Source organism: Phoxinus phoxinus (genome assembly GCF_949152265.1).
Source record: "Phoxinus phoxinus genome assembly, chromosome: 15".
In the NCBI taxonomy this organism is placed as follows: Eukaryota; Metazoa; Chordata; class Actinopteri; order Cypriniformes; family Leuciscidae; genus Phoxinus; species Phoxinus phoxinus.
Window position 1 is genome coordinate 25,265,129 of NC_136890.1, and position 16,941 is coordinate 25,282,069.

General features: G+C 37.4%; 1 protein-coding gene across 2 annotated transcripts; it reads left to right on the forward strand.

Moving 5' to 3' along the window:
- The first annotated feature begins 2,027 nt into the window (after positions 1-2,027).
- On the forward strand, positions 2,028-16,650 carry LOC307011922 (dynein regulatory complex protein 11). 2 transcript variants are annotated; one of them, XM_079638029.1, is made up of 19 exons: positions 2,028-2,328; positions 2,582-2,909; positions 2,996-3,115; positions 3,202-3,387; positions 3,478-3,549; positions 11,378-11,583; positions 12,042-12,126; positions 12,352-12,456; positions 12,638-12,713; positions 12,799-12,905; positions 13,127-13,213; positions 13,379-13,440; positions 14,334-14,416; positions 14,557-14,664; positions 14,792-14,991; positions 15,077-15,163; positions 15,242-15,419; positions 15,975-16,213; positions 16,392-16,650. In XM_079638029.1, the coding sequence occupies exons 1-19, from the start codon at positions 2,318-2,320 to the stop codon at positions 16,509-16,511; spliced, it is 2,460 nt and encodes an 819-aa protein (XP_079494155.1). In that variant the 5' UTR covers positions 2,028-2,317; the 3' UTR covers positions 16,512-16,650. The 2 variants fall into 2 exon arrangements, with proteins under 2 accessions (XP_079494155.1, XP_079494154.1); XM_079638028.1 differs by having other exon boundaries at positions 2,062-2,328; positions 2,579-2,909.
- Positions 16,651-16,941: the final 291 nt, after the last annotated feature.

The following is a 16,941-nucleotide window of genomic DNA, read 5'->3' on the forward strand; positions in this document are numbered from 1 at the left end:
GAATCACTGTTATCTAAAAGTTGGGTCCGCTGCACCCCTGATAATATGTATTAATGCCTCATCATGAGTCATTAACTCTCCTCGTCGGCTATAAAAATTATTGTGCTTGGCGCCATCAAGCGGTGTGTTCTTAAACTACATGTAGGCCTTATACAAAATATTTAGCCTAAGTCATACCTGTCAACACTCCCGTTTTCACCGGGACTGTCCCGTATTTCACACCCATCTCCCGCCCCCCTCCCGTTTTGTCCTTTCTCCCGTGAAACTCCCGTAATTTGTGTTCCCAAACGTTGTTATATGAATAATCACATCAATATGTTATTCCAAGGTTGCTCAGTTGTCAGATCTTGTATGAAACCCATCCTACTCGCGCAATCAACACACCATACACATTTCAACCCATTTGTGAGCTCAACCTGGCAACCTACCACTCAGTAGCGCTGATGACGTGCGCAGATCGACGCGGGAAGTTGAATAAAGCGATCACTGGTAGAAATGGGAGAAGACTCCGTGGTAAATATTTCACGTAATTAACGCAGCATCCGTTTTTTCTATCATCCTTTGGCTGGCGTTACATTATATGATGCGCTTGTATTCTTGCAAATGTTTTTAAACCATTCACGCAAAGACAAATTGAGCGCCAGAATCGAGTTCTCTTTCGGCTTGAAGTTGACCGAACTAACACGCAATTCTGCAAAAATGTCCGTTTTGTCGAGTAGCCTATCCTCATAAGAGCAGACTGAGCACTCTTAAATTAGTTAAATAGTTTTAAATGAACATAAAGAAGAGTTGTGAGAGAATGATGCGCGTGTGAGATCCGCGTGCGTCTCTCTCTGTCAGCAGCGGCTGCTCTTAAAGACACAGTAGCCAAAAAATCTTTCTGTTTGTAAAGTTATCAAAGAACACAGGGAACAGAGAAAAACACTCACTGCTCTTGACAAACTTTAATTTACAAACTCTTTGTAACTTTAATAATGATTCATCTATGTATAATTTAACATTTATGCAGTGCAAACTGTTTGATAACTTTATAAAATTTCTGTATATTTCCTACCTTTTAGACAAATATTTAAAATAAACTGTCTTTGTTGTTTCTACATTAATTTGGAGATATTATGTGATATTATGATATTATGATAATATTATGACATTATAAAATATATAAAAAACAAGTTTTTTTATCGTGAGTAATCACATAATTTTTTTTGTTTCTAACCAAGCAACCCCACCCCCCCCCCCCCCCCACCCCCCACCCCCCCGTTCAGTTCAGATCAGATCTCCCGTATTTCAGTACCCAAATGTTGACAGGTATGGCCTAAGTGAATAGTTTTGCTTAAAGCATTTTATTTTTCGTAATAAAGATGATTCTTGATATTAACTCTGTGTATCTAAATGTATATTAAATACTGATTTAAATCGACGACCTTTTCAATATGGTAGGGCTACACCTGCCATTCGTAAGGTGTTTCTTTGTAGCTAGGTACTTTTCTCTTTTTTTTGTAAGGTGTTTCTTAAATCACCTCGTTCGCATTTGGTAACTAATTACTTTGTAGCCTACTAACTCTACTATTGTTGGTCTCACCATAGATATACATAATAAAGGTAAACATAAACATATTTATATACTATGGGTCTCACATTTGTTCTACTTGAAGGCAGAACTTAGCTATGACGACCTTTTTACCTCCAATGAGAAGCCTTCAAATTTATAACCAGAAGTAGCGTTGAAAAGTTGTTTTGTCAAAAAAAAAAGTTTTTTCTTGTTGCTTTTGATGTCTCAAATTGTATTGATATTATAATATTATAGATAATATTATATATGTATAGGTATATGTATATAGCTAGGTAATATTATAGATTTTCACTATTATATTATATTATATATTATTATAGCCTATATTAAAGGGGCAATTAAATATACAACAAACTATAAAAATATATTTTGTTCTGATCATCTTTGTTTGTTTATTTATTTATTTTATTTTAATGTGTACAGGAATGATGCCTGTCACGTCAGTAAAACGTTTATGTAATTTTCTGTTCGACATTTGATCTTCTTCCGTTCTGCGTAAGCGTTACCGTAGAAACAAGTTGACAACAACTTTCAGCCAAGGTAGTCAGACGTGCAGACGATCGTCTGCTGCAGCTGTAGAAATGTGTTTAATTCAAGATTCACTTTACTTGTTTTCGGAAGTGTCGTTTTAGCTGTTAACTTCATTTTTAACTCAGAAAAGTGGATGTTTTAACTAGCTTAAGTCAGACTCTTGAACATAACTCCTGCGATCCGAAGGAACCGTTTGGCGAATTTTAGCAAACGATGTCGCACAGGTTTGTTGGTTAATGTCACAGTAAATGTGCTTTCAAATGTTATTTCAAGGAAAAATTGTCTAAAAAAATAGTCGCAGTGACTCCTATGGAGCACTATTTAGTAACATCTCTGTCAGTAATTATTTATATTTTTAAACATACAGCCCCTTTATGTTTAATCTAAGTGTACGATATTGTTTAGTTTTATTAAATGAGTAATACCTTAGCTTGTTCACAACAATCCAATGAGTAAGACACAGTTTACCTCCAGCAGCACATACAATAAACTCTGGTCTGAAGCTCATGAGGAGCTCAGCTGTTTGCTGGACCAAGAACTCCCAGATGAACCTCTTCGCCCTGAGAGAGACAGAGTGGTGTTCTTCCAAAGGATTGCCACCTTGTACGTCTGCTATGCTCAGATCTTCAGGCAGCTGGACGAGGCCTATGACCAAAGTGTTCACCCCCAAAAGAGGCGTGCGATTAGGCAGGTGCTGGAAGGTGTGATGGGTCGTGTTCTGGAGCTCAAGAACGAAATGGTGGAAAAGGAATTTTCAGAGTACCACTATATGGATGACATCATTCAAGACCTGAAATTAACCCCTGTGAGTTTGATTAGAGTGTAACTTATGATATAAACAACTTTAGAAGTGTATTTAATCTATAAATCATCATTTAACGTTTGTCAAAGGAGGACCTTGAGATTCCAATTCCCAGGTATTTCATTCACGAGCGAAACAAAGTGCTGCAGGACAGAGAAAGAATGTTTGCTGCTATATTAAACCAAATGGATGTTACAGAAAAGACAGGAGTAAGTTAAATTGCTTGTTTCATCATAAACTAAAATAATTGTTGGATTGTTTCATAGTCTAACATGACTTCTCTTGCCTCTCCCAGCCTAATGTAATGCGTATGTTGACTCTGGAGAGGGCCATTAAAGTCATCCAAGTGGCTGAAAGAGCACGGCAAGGCCGACTGAGGGCAAAATTCATGAGGGAGATCCATAAAGACTCCGAGAGACAGAAGAAAGCTGACGAACAAGAGGCAGTAAGCACTGACCAGGCTGCAGTTTGTATCCAGAAGGTACAATATACTATTGTGTCAACACAAAATAGTTATATTTTAGTTAATATATAACTATTAGGAATGCAGTACATTCAAATCTCTATTTAGGTGTGGAGAGGCTTCATGCAAAGGAAAATTACAAAAAGGCTGCGTGAAGAGGAAATGATATTTCTGGGAATGGTAAGATATTATGTACACTACTGTTCATAAGTTTGGGGTCGATACGATTTTTCAATATTTTTGAAAGAAGTCTCTTATGCTCGCCTAGGCTGTATTTATGAGATAAAAAATACAGTAAAAAGAGTAATATTGTGAAAATATATCTACAATTTAATCTATTTGAATATTATTTAGAATGTAATTTATTCTTGTGATGGCAAGCATTTTCTTCAGATCCTTAAGAAATCATTCTAACTTGCTGACTCGGTGCTCAAAAGTTATTCATTATTAATATCAATGTTGAAAAAAGGTGTGTTGCTTAAAGGGATAGTTCACCCAAAAATGAAAATTCTGTCATCATTTACTGACCCTCAAGTTTTTCCTAACCGGTATGAGTTTCGTTTTTCTGCTGAACACAAAAGAAGATGTTTTGAAGAATGTGGGTAACCAATGTTGTGGAAAATTACCTCAATATTAAAACCTGGATGAAGGAGACAAAGTCGATTCTCAAGAGATTAAACAAAGTATTTTATTTCATGCATGAAATAGGCGTTCAACATACAGACAGTGTCTAAGTATGAGAAGGCCCATGGCATTCTCACGCAGAGAGCATCTGACATGAGAAGGCGAAGGCTAGTCCCTTTCGCCAAGTTTATATACCCTAACACACCCTGAGTGGGTTGCATCTTGTCATAAAGATTTGTCTCTCGTTTACCTTAAATGGAGATGTCTTAGCTCATTAGCTCATGTCCAACCCAAATTCTAACTGGTCTGAGCAACGTCATGTCTGCAAAAGTTTCCTATTCTTTAGCTGCTGCTCTTGTTCACACATCTTGTCTATCTTTTCGATCAAAGCTGCGCACACACTTTTCACACTTGTACAAAAAGTCACTTGCTACTTAGTTCTTCTTAGAACATATTGTTCCTGCAAGCTTGTTCTAACCTTATGCATTTCTAAAAAAGCTTTATTTTATATCTTTAATAATGTGCTTTTTGCTTATATGATTATATTCCTTTAAATGCTTATGAGTAAATGAAAGTTCAACGTTAATACAAGTTGTACCCATACAAAAGCAAAAGAAACACATCTAAATGTAAAATTTCCATAACAATCCCCCATATGTTCATTCAAAGAACATACACACAATTTTACATTTACTCTTCCATAATCATAGTAATTCACAACAGGTAAATTTTTCCATGGTTACTTAATTTCCTAGTCAAACTCATGTTCGCTCTTGTTCTCATAATCCTCATCATCATCAGCCACTAACACCTTAACTTCGTCCTCTGGTGCTCTACTTATCACTGTTGTGTATTCCCCTGGATTCATTCTCATACTCATCATTGTGACAGTCACTGCCTTAGCCGTGATTCTAGAAATACAATTCATTAAACATGGAATCATTAAAAGAAAAATCAAAATGAAAATCAAACATCCGATTGGCATAATGGTACTTATTAACAATTTCGTCCACCCCTGCAGGCCCAAGAACCAATTATCTAGTGAAGATGACATTTCATCTGGAGTGGCTATGGCCATTTTCATGGGTTCTATTATGTCTGATACATTTTGATAGACGTCAGTCAAATTAAAACAACAAGAGGTTCCTAACATTTTGCATATTTTCGAATAAACCTCCGTTCCTACATCTAAAAGTCCTGGATAACAGCACCCCATCCATTTCTTAGGAAGGGTGTGCCCATACTGTTCAAGCTGTTGTCTCTCCGAGACATTTGTCGTCACCTGGACATGTGATATTTGTACCATTAGATGTTATACATTTGTTATTATTCATGATTATCGTAGTTTTACAGTGTGCTGTACCAGCCATTATTGCCCCTTGTTGGGTCCCTAATTTACATAAACATACGTCGCCTAATTGTGGTTTCACTGCCCATACATTGTCAAAGTCTCTAGTGCTGTGTTCTGATGGGTTCTGACTTTTGACTTTCTTTGAAGATATTGATTTGATTTCTATAGAATTTTCACATTCAGTAATTTCTACATAGTACATGGAATTAACCCTATTAATTCTCCTAAATTTTCAGTGATTTCTTCTAATTCCAAAAACTCTGGCATCACTCTAATATTCTAATTTAATCACCCTGAAGTGAGACATACCCCGCCTTGGTCAATAGACCCTCTCTGATAGCATCCTGATTACCTCCGTACACATATTGCCCTTGACATGGATCCTTACAAAAATACATGGTCTTACCCCATTTTCCCTTTGTCATTTTCACCTCTATATGCTATCATCTCGTGCTAGGCTTACAGCCACACTAATTAAGAGGATAAGATTTAGTGACCTATTGCCACACATTACAACCTTGTCAGGCGAGAAAATGTTCTTGTTTGGACGATATCAGTCCCGTTTCTCGATGTATTTTTGGTCTCAGGGCAGGTCTAGTTGATATGATCAGACAGGTTATTTCAATGCCCACGCCGTTAAAGTTCCACAAAGTCCTTGATACAGTTCTGACCACTCCTGAAATTGCAGGATCGTCTCTTACTATTGATTCGTCTGCTCTCCAGTGACGGTGGTTTTCAAATTGGTAACCTACGGGATGACACGTCTCTGGTTAGTCTGATCTCTGTTTGGCACTCGTTAGCTTTGAGTGGGATTCTTCTTCCGTTGCAGCTACCCGCATGAGCTGATGCTTCTCGACAGTGCGTCCCATGGCATCCACGAAGTCCTCTCCTCGACTTTCACCGCAGTGTGAGTTGTCAGCAAAACCTGGAATGGTCCCTGTCACCTTTTCGCCTTCCAATGCTTTCGTCTCAGATCCTTTATCAACACGAACTCTCCTCGGAAGCTGTGCAGGGCCGTCTCAGCTGGCTCTGGAACTGCTGCCTGGACCTGTTTTGAGATATCACAGAACACCTTATCCAGCTCAACACAATATTGCAACATGTCATGCTCACAAATAGTGGTGTCAGGCAATGTTCGAGGATTTCGTGCCTCCCAGTCCATCTGAGGTGGGCGAGCAAACAGAATCTCAAATGGTGAGAGCTGTGCGCGTCCCCTCTTTCTCATTCTCATGTAAGTTAGCTCCTCCCGCTTCCGGATGTACCCAGGAATGCTTCAACTGCTGAAATTGCACTGTTTACAAAATGTGAACCATTGTCACTTAATAATTTTTCAGGATTTGAAATTCCCATGGTGGGATAATTTCTTGTAGGAATAGTTTTGCCATTCCTTTTTTAATCTGCCTTTGTTGTTGGCATGGCTTCTACCCATTCTGAAAACATGTCGACTGCCACTATGCAGTATCTCTTTTTGTCAGATTTTGATAATTCAATATAATCGAACATTACATTTGAGAATGGTCTCTGCGGCCTGGGATGCCCCCCTGTCTCATTGCCTGACCCCTGCCCACATTGTTAATACCACAAATCAAAACATCTGCTGCAAAAATCTGCTGCCACTGTGGAAAAAACTTTGGTAAATCAGTTATTTTGCATAATAGTAAACATCCTCCCTTTTGAGACATGGTCCAATCCATGCATCAAACTTGCATATACCTGAAAGAAAATGAGAAGGTAAACATGGTTTATTATTATTATTATTAGCTGGGGCCCCATTGTCCATTTTCATATTCACGGCCTGCCTTGTAAATCTCTCTTTATCATAGGCAGAAGCGTGTTGTTTGCATCGCTTCTGTCACCTAGTTCCTCATTCAGCCGTGCTGCTGTGGTTATCTGAACAGGAAGTCGAGCTACAGCCTTCGCTGCTAAACTCTGACACCCTGTTTTCCTTAGAAACGTCATCACTACCTGAAGTATGAGCCTGGCACTTACAAACTGCCACTTCCTTTTTAGTGGATACTGCATTTTATTTTGCCTATTTTCAGATTTAGGCTTTATTTGAATCGGCTCACAATCTGCAATCAGACATCATTTTTTATCAGTAGCCCATAAACATTTTGGAAACTCTCTCCAACCCGTCTGTTATGACAGGGAGTTGTGTTAAACTCAGTCTGTTTAGTTTCACTTCCTCATCCAACACTGTGACTGCTCTCAAACCTCTCAGTGTCTCATGACATGGCTATTTTTGGTACCTTCATTTTGGCAGATCATTCTTTTTTTTCTATTATGACCCAGTCGGTCAGTTCATGGCACCTGGCCATGAAGGGACCCGCGTCACGCCATTCAGCCTTCACTGGTTTGGCCAGGGATATGAGGCTTGTGCATTTTCCATGTCATAAAACACTGTCTGTTTGTCAGTCAATTTCACATTCAAAACACACCATTGGTCAGTCCAATACACATAGTCAGTCGTCACAATTTCTATGTCAACATTATCAATGTCAACATTAAATCATCGCTGCGCATATTCATCATCATGATCAGTGCTTACATGAGAAGTGCAATGTAAATCTGAGTCTCTCATAGATTCAGAAGATGGCAACACTCTGTCATGAGCCGCTTTGTGGTCAGACATGTGTCAGAAATTTGCCATTCATATACAAACAGAGAAAAATCCTCTGTGCTTTCAGTTTCATGCGTCATTCTCATGTCAGCTGATAAGCCCTGATCACCACAGTAAACAAAAACACCCTACTTACAAAGTAAATCCCTTCGCATTAAATTCACTGGGCATAACTTAGTAATTTAAAAAACAATGCACATTATTATTTTATTTTTCCCCTTCAATTAAACACTCAAGTGTTTTCGAATATTGTTCTATGACCACATGACCAGTTGCACTTCTGGAAGAAGTCGTCTTCCCAGATAGTGGAACTGGTTTTTCAAACTTTGTCGCTTTAATTACCAAATTGGAAGCTCCCGTGTCAAGCAGAAATAGTAAAGATACGTCATTAACAGTCATTTCTATCAAGGGTAAAGAAGTATTAGCCTTATAGAAAAACCCTAGCAAGCAAGTCTTCATTGCATAGAGCAGAAATCAGAAAATAAAGGTAAATTATACTCATCAGTTGGAGAGACAGGAACCCCGTCGCTCACCCCCTCCTCCTCCTTTCAATCCGCCTGATCCCCGCCTTCGCCGTGTGGGCATTCATAACGCCAATGTCCTTTAAGTCCACATTTGAAACATTTGTCTGGATCATAGGGCTCTTGGCGTTGTTGTTGAAATGGTTGACAGTTTCATCCTTTTCCACGACCACGTCCTCTGCCTCTTCCTCTGCCATTGCCTCTCTGGTTCTGTTGGTGATGGGTGGAGTTGTTGTTGCCCATATACACACCTTGCATTGTCACCAGGGCCCACATGAGGTCTTTGTCTTGCTTGGCTGCGTTGATTTTTCGCTGCACTTTCATGATGTCTTGCGTGTCGTCTCATTTCTGCTGTCGAGGCCAGTTGCCATCCGACACAGCTCTTTTGAATTGCTTTTGAAATGTCACTGTCCAATCCATCCCAGAACAAAGTCTTTACCTTCATTTTCTGGAGGGCTGCAGAGCGGTGGTATGGTTCTTTGTGTGGTGCGTTAGGAACTGCGTGACCCCGTCCTTCTGCGGCTGCTGGAATCTGGTTAGGATTGCGAGGAGGTGGAAGATGAGCCGGATACCTCCTGTCCTCCTATCTTATTCTCACAAAACAAAAACAAACAAAAAAACAATGCCATAATAGGGAGAAGAAGAAACAATGTCAGACGTCATTTTTCAAAGATATGTCATTAATGCGTTTCTCTATGTGTCTTGTCTTTCCTCTTGACAACGTGAGTAGACCAATTTTGCTTTTGTTTTTGTCAAATGTGACACGCTTAAACCCCCATTGAACCCATATTGCTCTTTTAAATACGGCACATATTCATGATACCAAATTCCTATTGCTTTGTCCATTATTTTTTATGAACCCTTCGAGAAATCAACCTGTTCTCCATCCTTCTTTTTTGAATTTTCGTTACACATTTTTACTTAAACAATTTTGTTTGTTCAATTTCCCTATATTAATTAATTTTATTAATCCATATTTGCGTATTTTATTTATTATTTTATTACTTTATATTTACCTATAAATTTTCCTCTTTCCTTCTTCTTAATCAACAGTATTTATATTTGCGTATTTAAACATTTTCCCCCGCGTGGTCACCACGCACTATATTTACTGTGTTAATTCTTCTCTCAGCGTGGCCACCACGACATGCCTAAATTCGTCAATCTAGGACTTTCATAATTGCCTGTCTCCGTCGATGCAGGTCTTTCCCAAACAAGTGCCTCCTCTAATGTCCGAACCTTCGAACGAGCACCTTGTCTGGTGTTTGAGAAATTTTCTATCAGACCTATTCTCAAAACTCTGGCCCTTTTAGAGAAGAATTAACACATGGCATTTGAGAACTTACTTTTAGGCTTATTCTCAAACCCTGTTTGGAAACGCTTATTCCAAAACTCTGACCCTTTTAGAAAAAATATTCAATACGCAAATAATTTTCTTATCCACCATGTGAATAATTTAAATTTTCTCTCACCGTCTTGTGAGTCTCACTGTCTGTGAGTTCTTTAATTGCGTCCACCTAGGTCGTCGTGAGGAGTTGAACAATTCTCTTTCCTCAAGCTTGAGGATCTTGAGCCGTAGAGTGTTCTCTCGGGATGGCCAGTCAACTGTTCCCCTCACGACGATCATCGGTTTTGCAATCGCATCCTCGTCGCCATTTGTTGTGGAAAATTACCTCAATATTAAAACCTGGATGAAGGAGACAAAGTCGATTCTCAAGAGATTAAACAAAGTATTTTATTTCATGCATGAAATAGGCGTTCAACATACAGACAGTGTCTAAGTATGAGAAGGCCCATGGCATTCTCACGCAGAGAGCATCTGACATGAGAAGGCGAAGGCTAGTCCCTTTCGCCAAGTTTATATACCCTAACACACCCTGAGTGGGTTGCATCTTGTCATAAAGATTTGTCTCTCGTTTACCTTAAATGGAGATGTCTTAGCTCATTAGCTCATGTCCAACCCAAATTCTAACTGGTCTGAGCAACGTCATGTCTGCAAAAGTTTCCTATTCTTTAGCTGCTGCTCTTGTTCACACATCTTGTCTATCTTTTCGATCAAAGCTGCGCACACACTTTTCACACTTGTACAAAAAGTCACTTGCTACTTAGTTCTTCTTAGAACATATTGTTCCTGCAAGCTTGTTCTAACCTTATGCATTTCTAAAAAAGCTTTATTTTATATCTTTAATAATGTGCTTTTTGCTTATATGATTATATTCCTTTAAATGCTTATGAGTAAATGAAAGTTCAACGTTAATACAAGTTGTACCCATACAAAAGCAAAAGAAACACATCTAAATGTAAAATTTCCATAACACCAAACAGTTGATGGACCCCATTGATTTCCATAGTAAGGAACTATACTATGGAAGTCAATTGGGCCCATCAACTGACATTCTTCAAAATATATATTTTTTGTGTTCAACAGAAGAAATTCATACAGATTTTGAACAAACTGGAGTTTAAGTAAATGATGACAGGATTTTTATTATGTCTTTAATATTTTTGTGGAAACCGTGATATAATTTTTTTTCAAGATTCTTTAATGAATAGATGAATAGAACTGCATTTATTTTAAATAGATTTTTTGTGACAATGTAAAAGTTTTTTACGGTCACTTTTGTTCATCAATTAAATTTTTTAAATCTTACTGACCCCATATTTTTTAATAGTTGTGTATTTACCCTTTATATTGTATGGTAGTACTTTATATTACATGCAAAGCATATTAACAAAGGTATATGCTTTGTATTGATAGTCATAAATAATCAAATAAAGATTCATTGTGATTCTACAGCTTGACTACATGTTGCGTATGCCACCATTGTGTTGCCACCAGTAGATGGAACTCTAATACTGTTTCCTGTGATTCTGTGGCTGTGCCATCTTCAGGCCATGGATCCCAAACTGTCCTATCCATCCCAAAACGAGCTGGCTGCCCTGAACAACAAGGCCAACAGGCTGACCAGGCAAGAAGAACATGAGGATGACTATCAGAAGTCCATCGGATCTGTTATTTATCAGCTCAGGGACGTGGAGGGCCCAGAAATGAAGGAGACCATGAAAGATCAGATCAGACAGTGGTTCATAGAGTGCCGGTGAGTGGGATCTCTTGCCAATGTTTGCACACAACCATGAATCACCATAAAAATCATATAGGTTTATGTCAAACATCACATGAACAAACAGGTCTCATTGCATCCGCTTGTCGGAGAAAGTGTTAACAGCAGTATGTACTGACAGTGATATCTATAGACGTTTAAGGTAATCAGCTAAACTAGCTGTTTTTTTGTTGTTGTTGTTTTAGTGAGAAAAAAAAGAACAAAAATAACTTTTAGATATCAATCTGCATGTGATGGATCGGTTATGCTCATCTATGGTTGCTCCTTTGAAGTAATCTTGAGTAAAACATCTCTATATTTAACAAAGCACATTGAAAAAACCTGAACCACATCGATGCAACCTGTTGTACAGAGTTTTTTGCGTATAACACCCATTAGCTTAGGGTTTTACTGAGCATCTTTTAACAAAATTTAACATCAGTACTTGTGAATAGTGATGCAACAGGCTCATTTCCTGACTACCCAGAGGAGGAGGATGGAGGTTCAGCTCTTATATTCGCAGAAAAAACACCTGAGGAGGTAAACATGTTCACATAATTAGGAAAATGTCAATATATGTTCATCCTTGACTAAAAATTATGTATAGAAAAGGCTCAGAATAAAAAACAAAAAATTCTGGGATGGTCTTTATCCATCCTGGTTAGTATTTTTATGATTATGATCAAATGATTTTGGAATATACAGTATGAAGTGTTTGTCATGTTTTCATTGACAAAATCTGTCATGTCCATGTCTGGATTGAAGCTGGCTGAAGAACTGGCAGCAAAGGAGGAGGATGATGCCAACAAAAAGCCAAAGGGCAAGGAAGAGATAAAAGAAAAAGGAAAGAAAGGGAATGTTGAAGATGAGGTAAGAATTGAGGAGAGGACTTAAAGTGACAGAAAACCAATGAACAAAATTGTAAACAGGAAAACAATGAAAAGGACATCACTGAAGGCAGTATGAGTACCAAGTATGACTACTGTACTTCTCATTGAGTGTAGTTTTCCTTGTTTTTTCTGATATTTTACATATAACTGGATTGTCACAGGAGGAAGAGCCTGGACTGAAGATGCTACCATCTGCCTATCTGGCAGATCTTGAGAGGGAATACAAGACATTTTCTGGCAAGGAAAATTGAAGAATGAAACATTTATTTTACAATAACAACATATCAGTGTCAAGAGTGTGACTGTCTCATCTGATCTGCAGAGGTTTGGAAAAACAGAAACGAGTCCAAGAACTTTAGTCAAAGGCACGAGCTGGAGCTGATAAAAGAAGAGAAGAGAAAAGAGATTGAAGTGGAAATAAGAAAACAGGTGACTGCTGGTTCATTAAATGTCTTATAGCTTGTTGTAAAAGATGGCTACTGGTGTTGAACTGCTCTTCGTGTATGTGCTGTTTTTCATTGGCTGCCGTTTTTCTTTTAAAAGTTTCCTTATGATCAGACATTGAAAGCCACATGTTCCTCACAATTATTGTCATTTTTATTAACATTAATCCTAGCTTTTAGAGACGTTGGTTTTTGTTGCTTGTTCAGGTGGATGAACTGATGAGACAGGAGCTGGCTAATTGGAAGCTGGCTGTGGATAAAGAAAAAAGCGGAAAGGGCAAGGGTGCTGCAAAAGTACAGTAAACCCCTTCTGTTTACATGGATTTATTGAACATCAGAGAGATTGCCTGGATGTCTTACGTTACACATTGTAAATGAAGAAACTGGAAATGATGTTGCCTCTGCTTGCAACACACGTATTATACTGTCTTTATGTACATTTTGTTTCTGACTACGCAGAAAAAGAAGGCTTCAAAAAGCGGAAAGAAGAAGAAGAAGGACAAAGACCTTACAGCCGATAGGTTTTGTTTAGTTATTGTTTTAGTTAGTTTAAATTTTTCTTTTGGTAGTTTGGAATTCTCCACCATTAAAGGAAAAGTTCATGCCTTTAATTACTACGTTTCACACCTGACTTGACTTTCTTTCTTACATGAAACATAAAAGGATAAAATTCTAATAATTGTATCGGATGTTCATTTTCATGCCATATATGATGACTAAGGCTTTCAACTTTCAAGCTTAAAAAACACACACAAAAGTGGCCCATACTGTATGACTTATGCACTATATTTTAAATACTTTAATATACAGTATAACACACTTGTATGATACTCATTCAATTTCATTACGGAAAAATGCCAGTTGTGTTCTACAGAAGAAAGAAAGTACAGGTACAGGTTAGATACAGGTTACATGAGTACATAAATACATAAATATAAAATGAGAATTTCATTTTGGGTGAAGTTTTCCCTTTATATGTTAAATAATACTCTACTGTTCAAAGGCTAGCGGTCAGATTTTCCTAAAAAAAATTATACTTTTATTCATTAAATTGATTAAAAGTGACCGTAAATATTTTTGCAATCATTACAAAAGATTTCTATTTCACATAAACTATGTTCTTTTGAACTATAATATTGAACTATAACAAAGAAACATTGATAATAATGATAAGAAATGTTTCTTGAGCAATGGCTGCTGAAAAATGCTGCTTTTTTTATTTAAATTGTAATAATACTTCACAACATTACTTTTTTTTTTTACTGTACTTTTGATCAAATAAATGCAGCCTTGGTGAGCACAAGACACTTAAAAACATGTTAAAAAAATCTTACCGCCACCAAAATTTTGAATGTGTATATTGAACTATGTTAATCTAAAAATTTTTTTTTTTTTTTTTATTTTTTTTTTTTAGGACCACCGAGTCACTGTTTGAAGAGCTGGTTGAACAGGAATTGCTGAAAAAGGCAGAAAATGTTCAACTAAAAGATTATCTTGGTAATGTTTCATTGTATGGTGAAAAAAATAAATAAACACTTCTTCTGTAATGCTTGTTTGAAATATACAGTATATACAATTTACTAATCATACTCACAACCATTATAACACATCTGGACACATCTGCTCTCTTATTAAAGGGGACTATAGCTACCTTGGCACAACTCTACGACAGTCTGATATTGAGCCTATGCCGTCATTATCTGATGTTCGGCAAGTTGTAGCCCTTTATGCTGTCTTACCATTAGGTGAGTAAATTGATTGCTCTGGATTTACATATTTTTACTTCAGAAATGCCACTTCAACATAAACCTCTTCATATTTTGGCTATATATGGCCAGCTAAAAAAACAAACATTTCCTTGTTCTACACTAGGTTCCCAAGCAGTTCATGAGAAGGCTCCCCTGGTAAAGAGCATCTTGCTAGTAGGGCCATCAGGGGTGGGTAAGAAAATGTTGGTCCATGCCATTTGCCAGGAGACAGGGGCCAATCTGTTTGACCTTTCACCTTTAAACGTCGCTGGAAAATACCCTGGCAAGAGTGGATTGCAGATGATGCTGCATCTGGTGTTTAAGGTTAAGTTTAGTTAGATATTGGCCTAAATCTGTGAAACGGGCCTGCTAAGTATTGATATTTTGATGTACTCTGTATTCGGTGCAGGTTGCCAGACTGATGCAGCCCTCGGTAATATGGATTGGAGATGCTGAAAAGATGTTTTACAAAAAAGTACCAAAAGATGAGAAGGAGGTAAAGAGTGTAACCTACTTGTGATCTGTTTAGTGTTGAAATGAAAACTAATAAGATGTTTTAATTCTGCATAAACAGTTAGATCCGAAGCGTCTGAAGAAAGATTTGCCCAAAATCCTCAAGTCCATCAAAGGAGAAGATTGTGTTTTAATCGTAGGTACGACAAATGATCCACACAGTGCAGACCTGAAATCCTTGTGCAAATTCTACAATAAGATCATCCTCATACCTCGACCGGACTATGCATCAAGATATGGTAAGCTAATTTTCTAGATTTTTGTCAGCAAATCAGCAAATCATTAAGTGGTGAGGCTTTATATGTTATGAGATGTGTGTGGGATACAGTATATATGTATTTTATGCTCACCAATGCTGCATTTATTTTTTTGATATTAAACAAATATTGTGAATCTATTCCTATTGTGGAAAAGCTGAATTTTCAGCAGCCATTACTCCAGTTTTCAGTGTCACATGATCCTCATATGCTGCTTTGATGCTTAAGAAACATTTCTTATTTTTATCAATGTTGAAAACAGTTGTGCTGCTTAATATTTTTATGGAAATCATGATTCATTTTTTCAGGATTCTGAATAGAAAGTTCAAAAGAACAGCATTTATTTAAAATAGAAATCAATTCAGTGTCACTTTTGATCAATTTAAATGCATCCTTTCTAAATAAAATATTAATTTCTTTTAAAAATAAATCTTGCTGACCCAAAGTGTATATCTAAATAATAGTGTACCGGTATATATAAAAGAATAATAAGCAAAATGTCAGTGTTTTCAATCATGCATCTGCATATTTTCACAGTAATGTGGAAAGAGCTGATAAAAAAGAATGGAGGAGAATTGACCAACGTCCTGGACCTCAGTTCTCTGGCAAAGATTTCCGATGGCTACACACAGGGTCACATGGTGCAGGTGGTACGTGGCATCTTGACTGAACGGCGCATTCAGCAGTTGCCTAAACGTCCACTAACTGCTTCAGAGTTTGTGCCTCCACTTGCTAGAATTGACCCAGTGTTTCAGGAAGAAGAAGAGTCGCTAAAAGTAAGTATAATCTCTCAAATGCCAGATACTGTAGCATGGCTTCCCACTGCACATTGAAGTTGATAGCGAACTTGGCAATAAGATAGTATGGTTTAGGGTGATAGTCTCAACCTGAGAGGGAAAAGCCACCCTCATGAAATATCACCCTCATGATATATATATATTTTTTTCTTCACAGAACTGGTATGCCAAGACTCCCCTTGGAAAGAAGAGAATTAAAGCTGCCTTAGGGAAAGAGGGTGATGAAGAGACCCCAAAAACAGGAGGCAAAGGTGGCAAGAAGAAAGGAAAAAAGTAACAATATAAGAGTTAACATGATCAGCCATAGTAGCTTTGACCAATAAATGTATTACTTTGCTTATGCCATCATTATCTTATGATAGTATGCATATTTTTGTTCAGTTGTTAATTAAAATCCAAATTGAGGGGCTGGCACAAAAGGGTGTGTGGGTCTATAAATACACAGATACCATCTCTATTTAAGAGCATGTAAACCACAGTGTGAAAAACATCATCAGAGTATCACATCGTATATCTGCACTTCCCCTCAACAAACTGGGATATAGCATGCACAATTTTTTTTTATAACTTTTAAGAAAGCATCATAAGCAAAGTAATGATGATACATTAATCTGATTTAACAATCAGAGATATAATGGCAGCTAAAATGTGAATCTCAGGATCAATTTTGGTTCAATAACTGTTATGAGTTAAATTCTTATCAAACC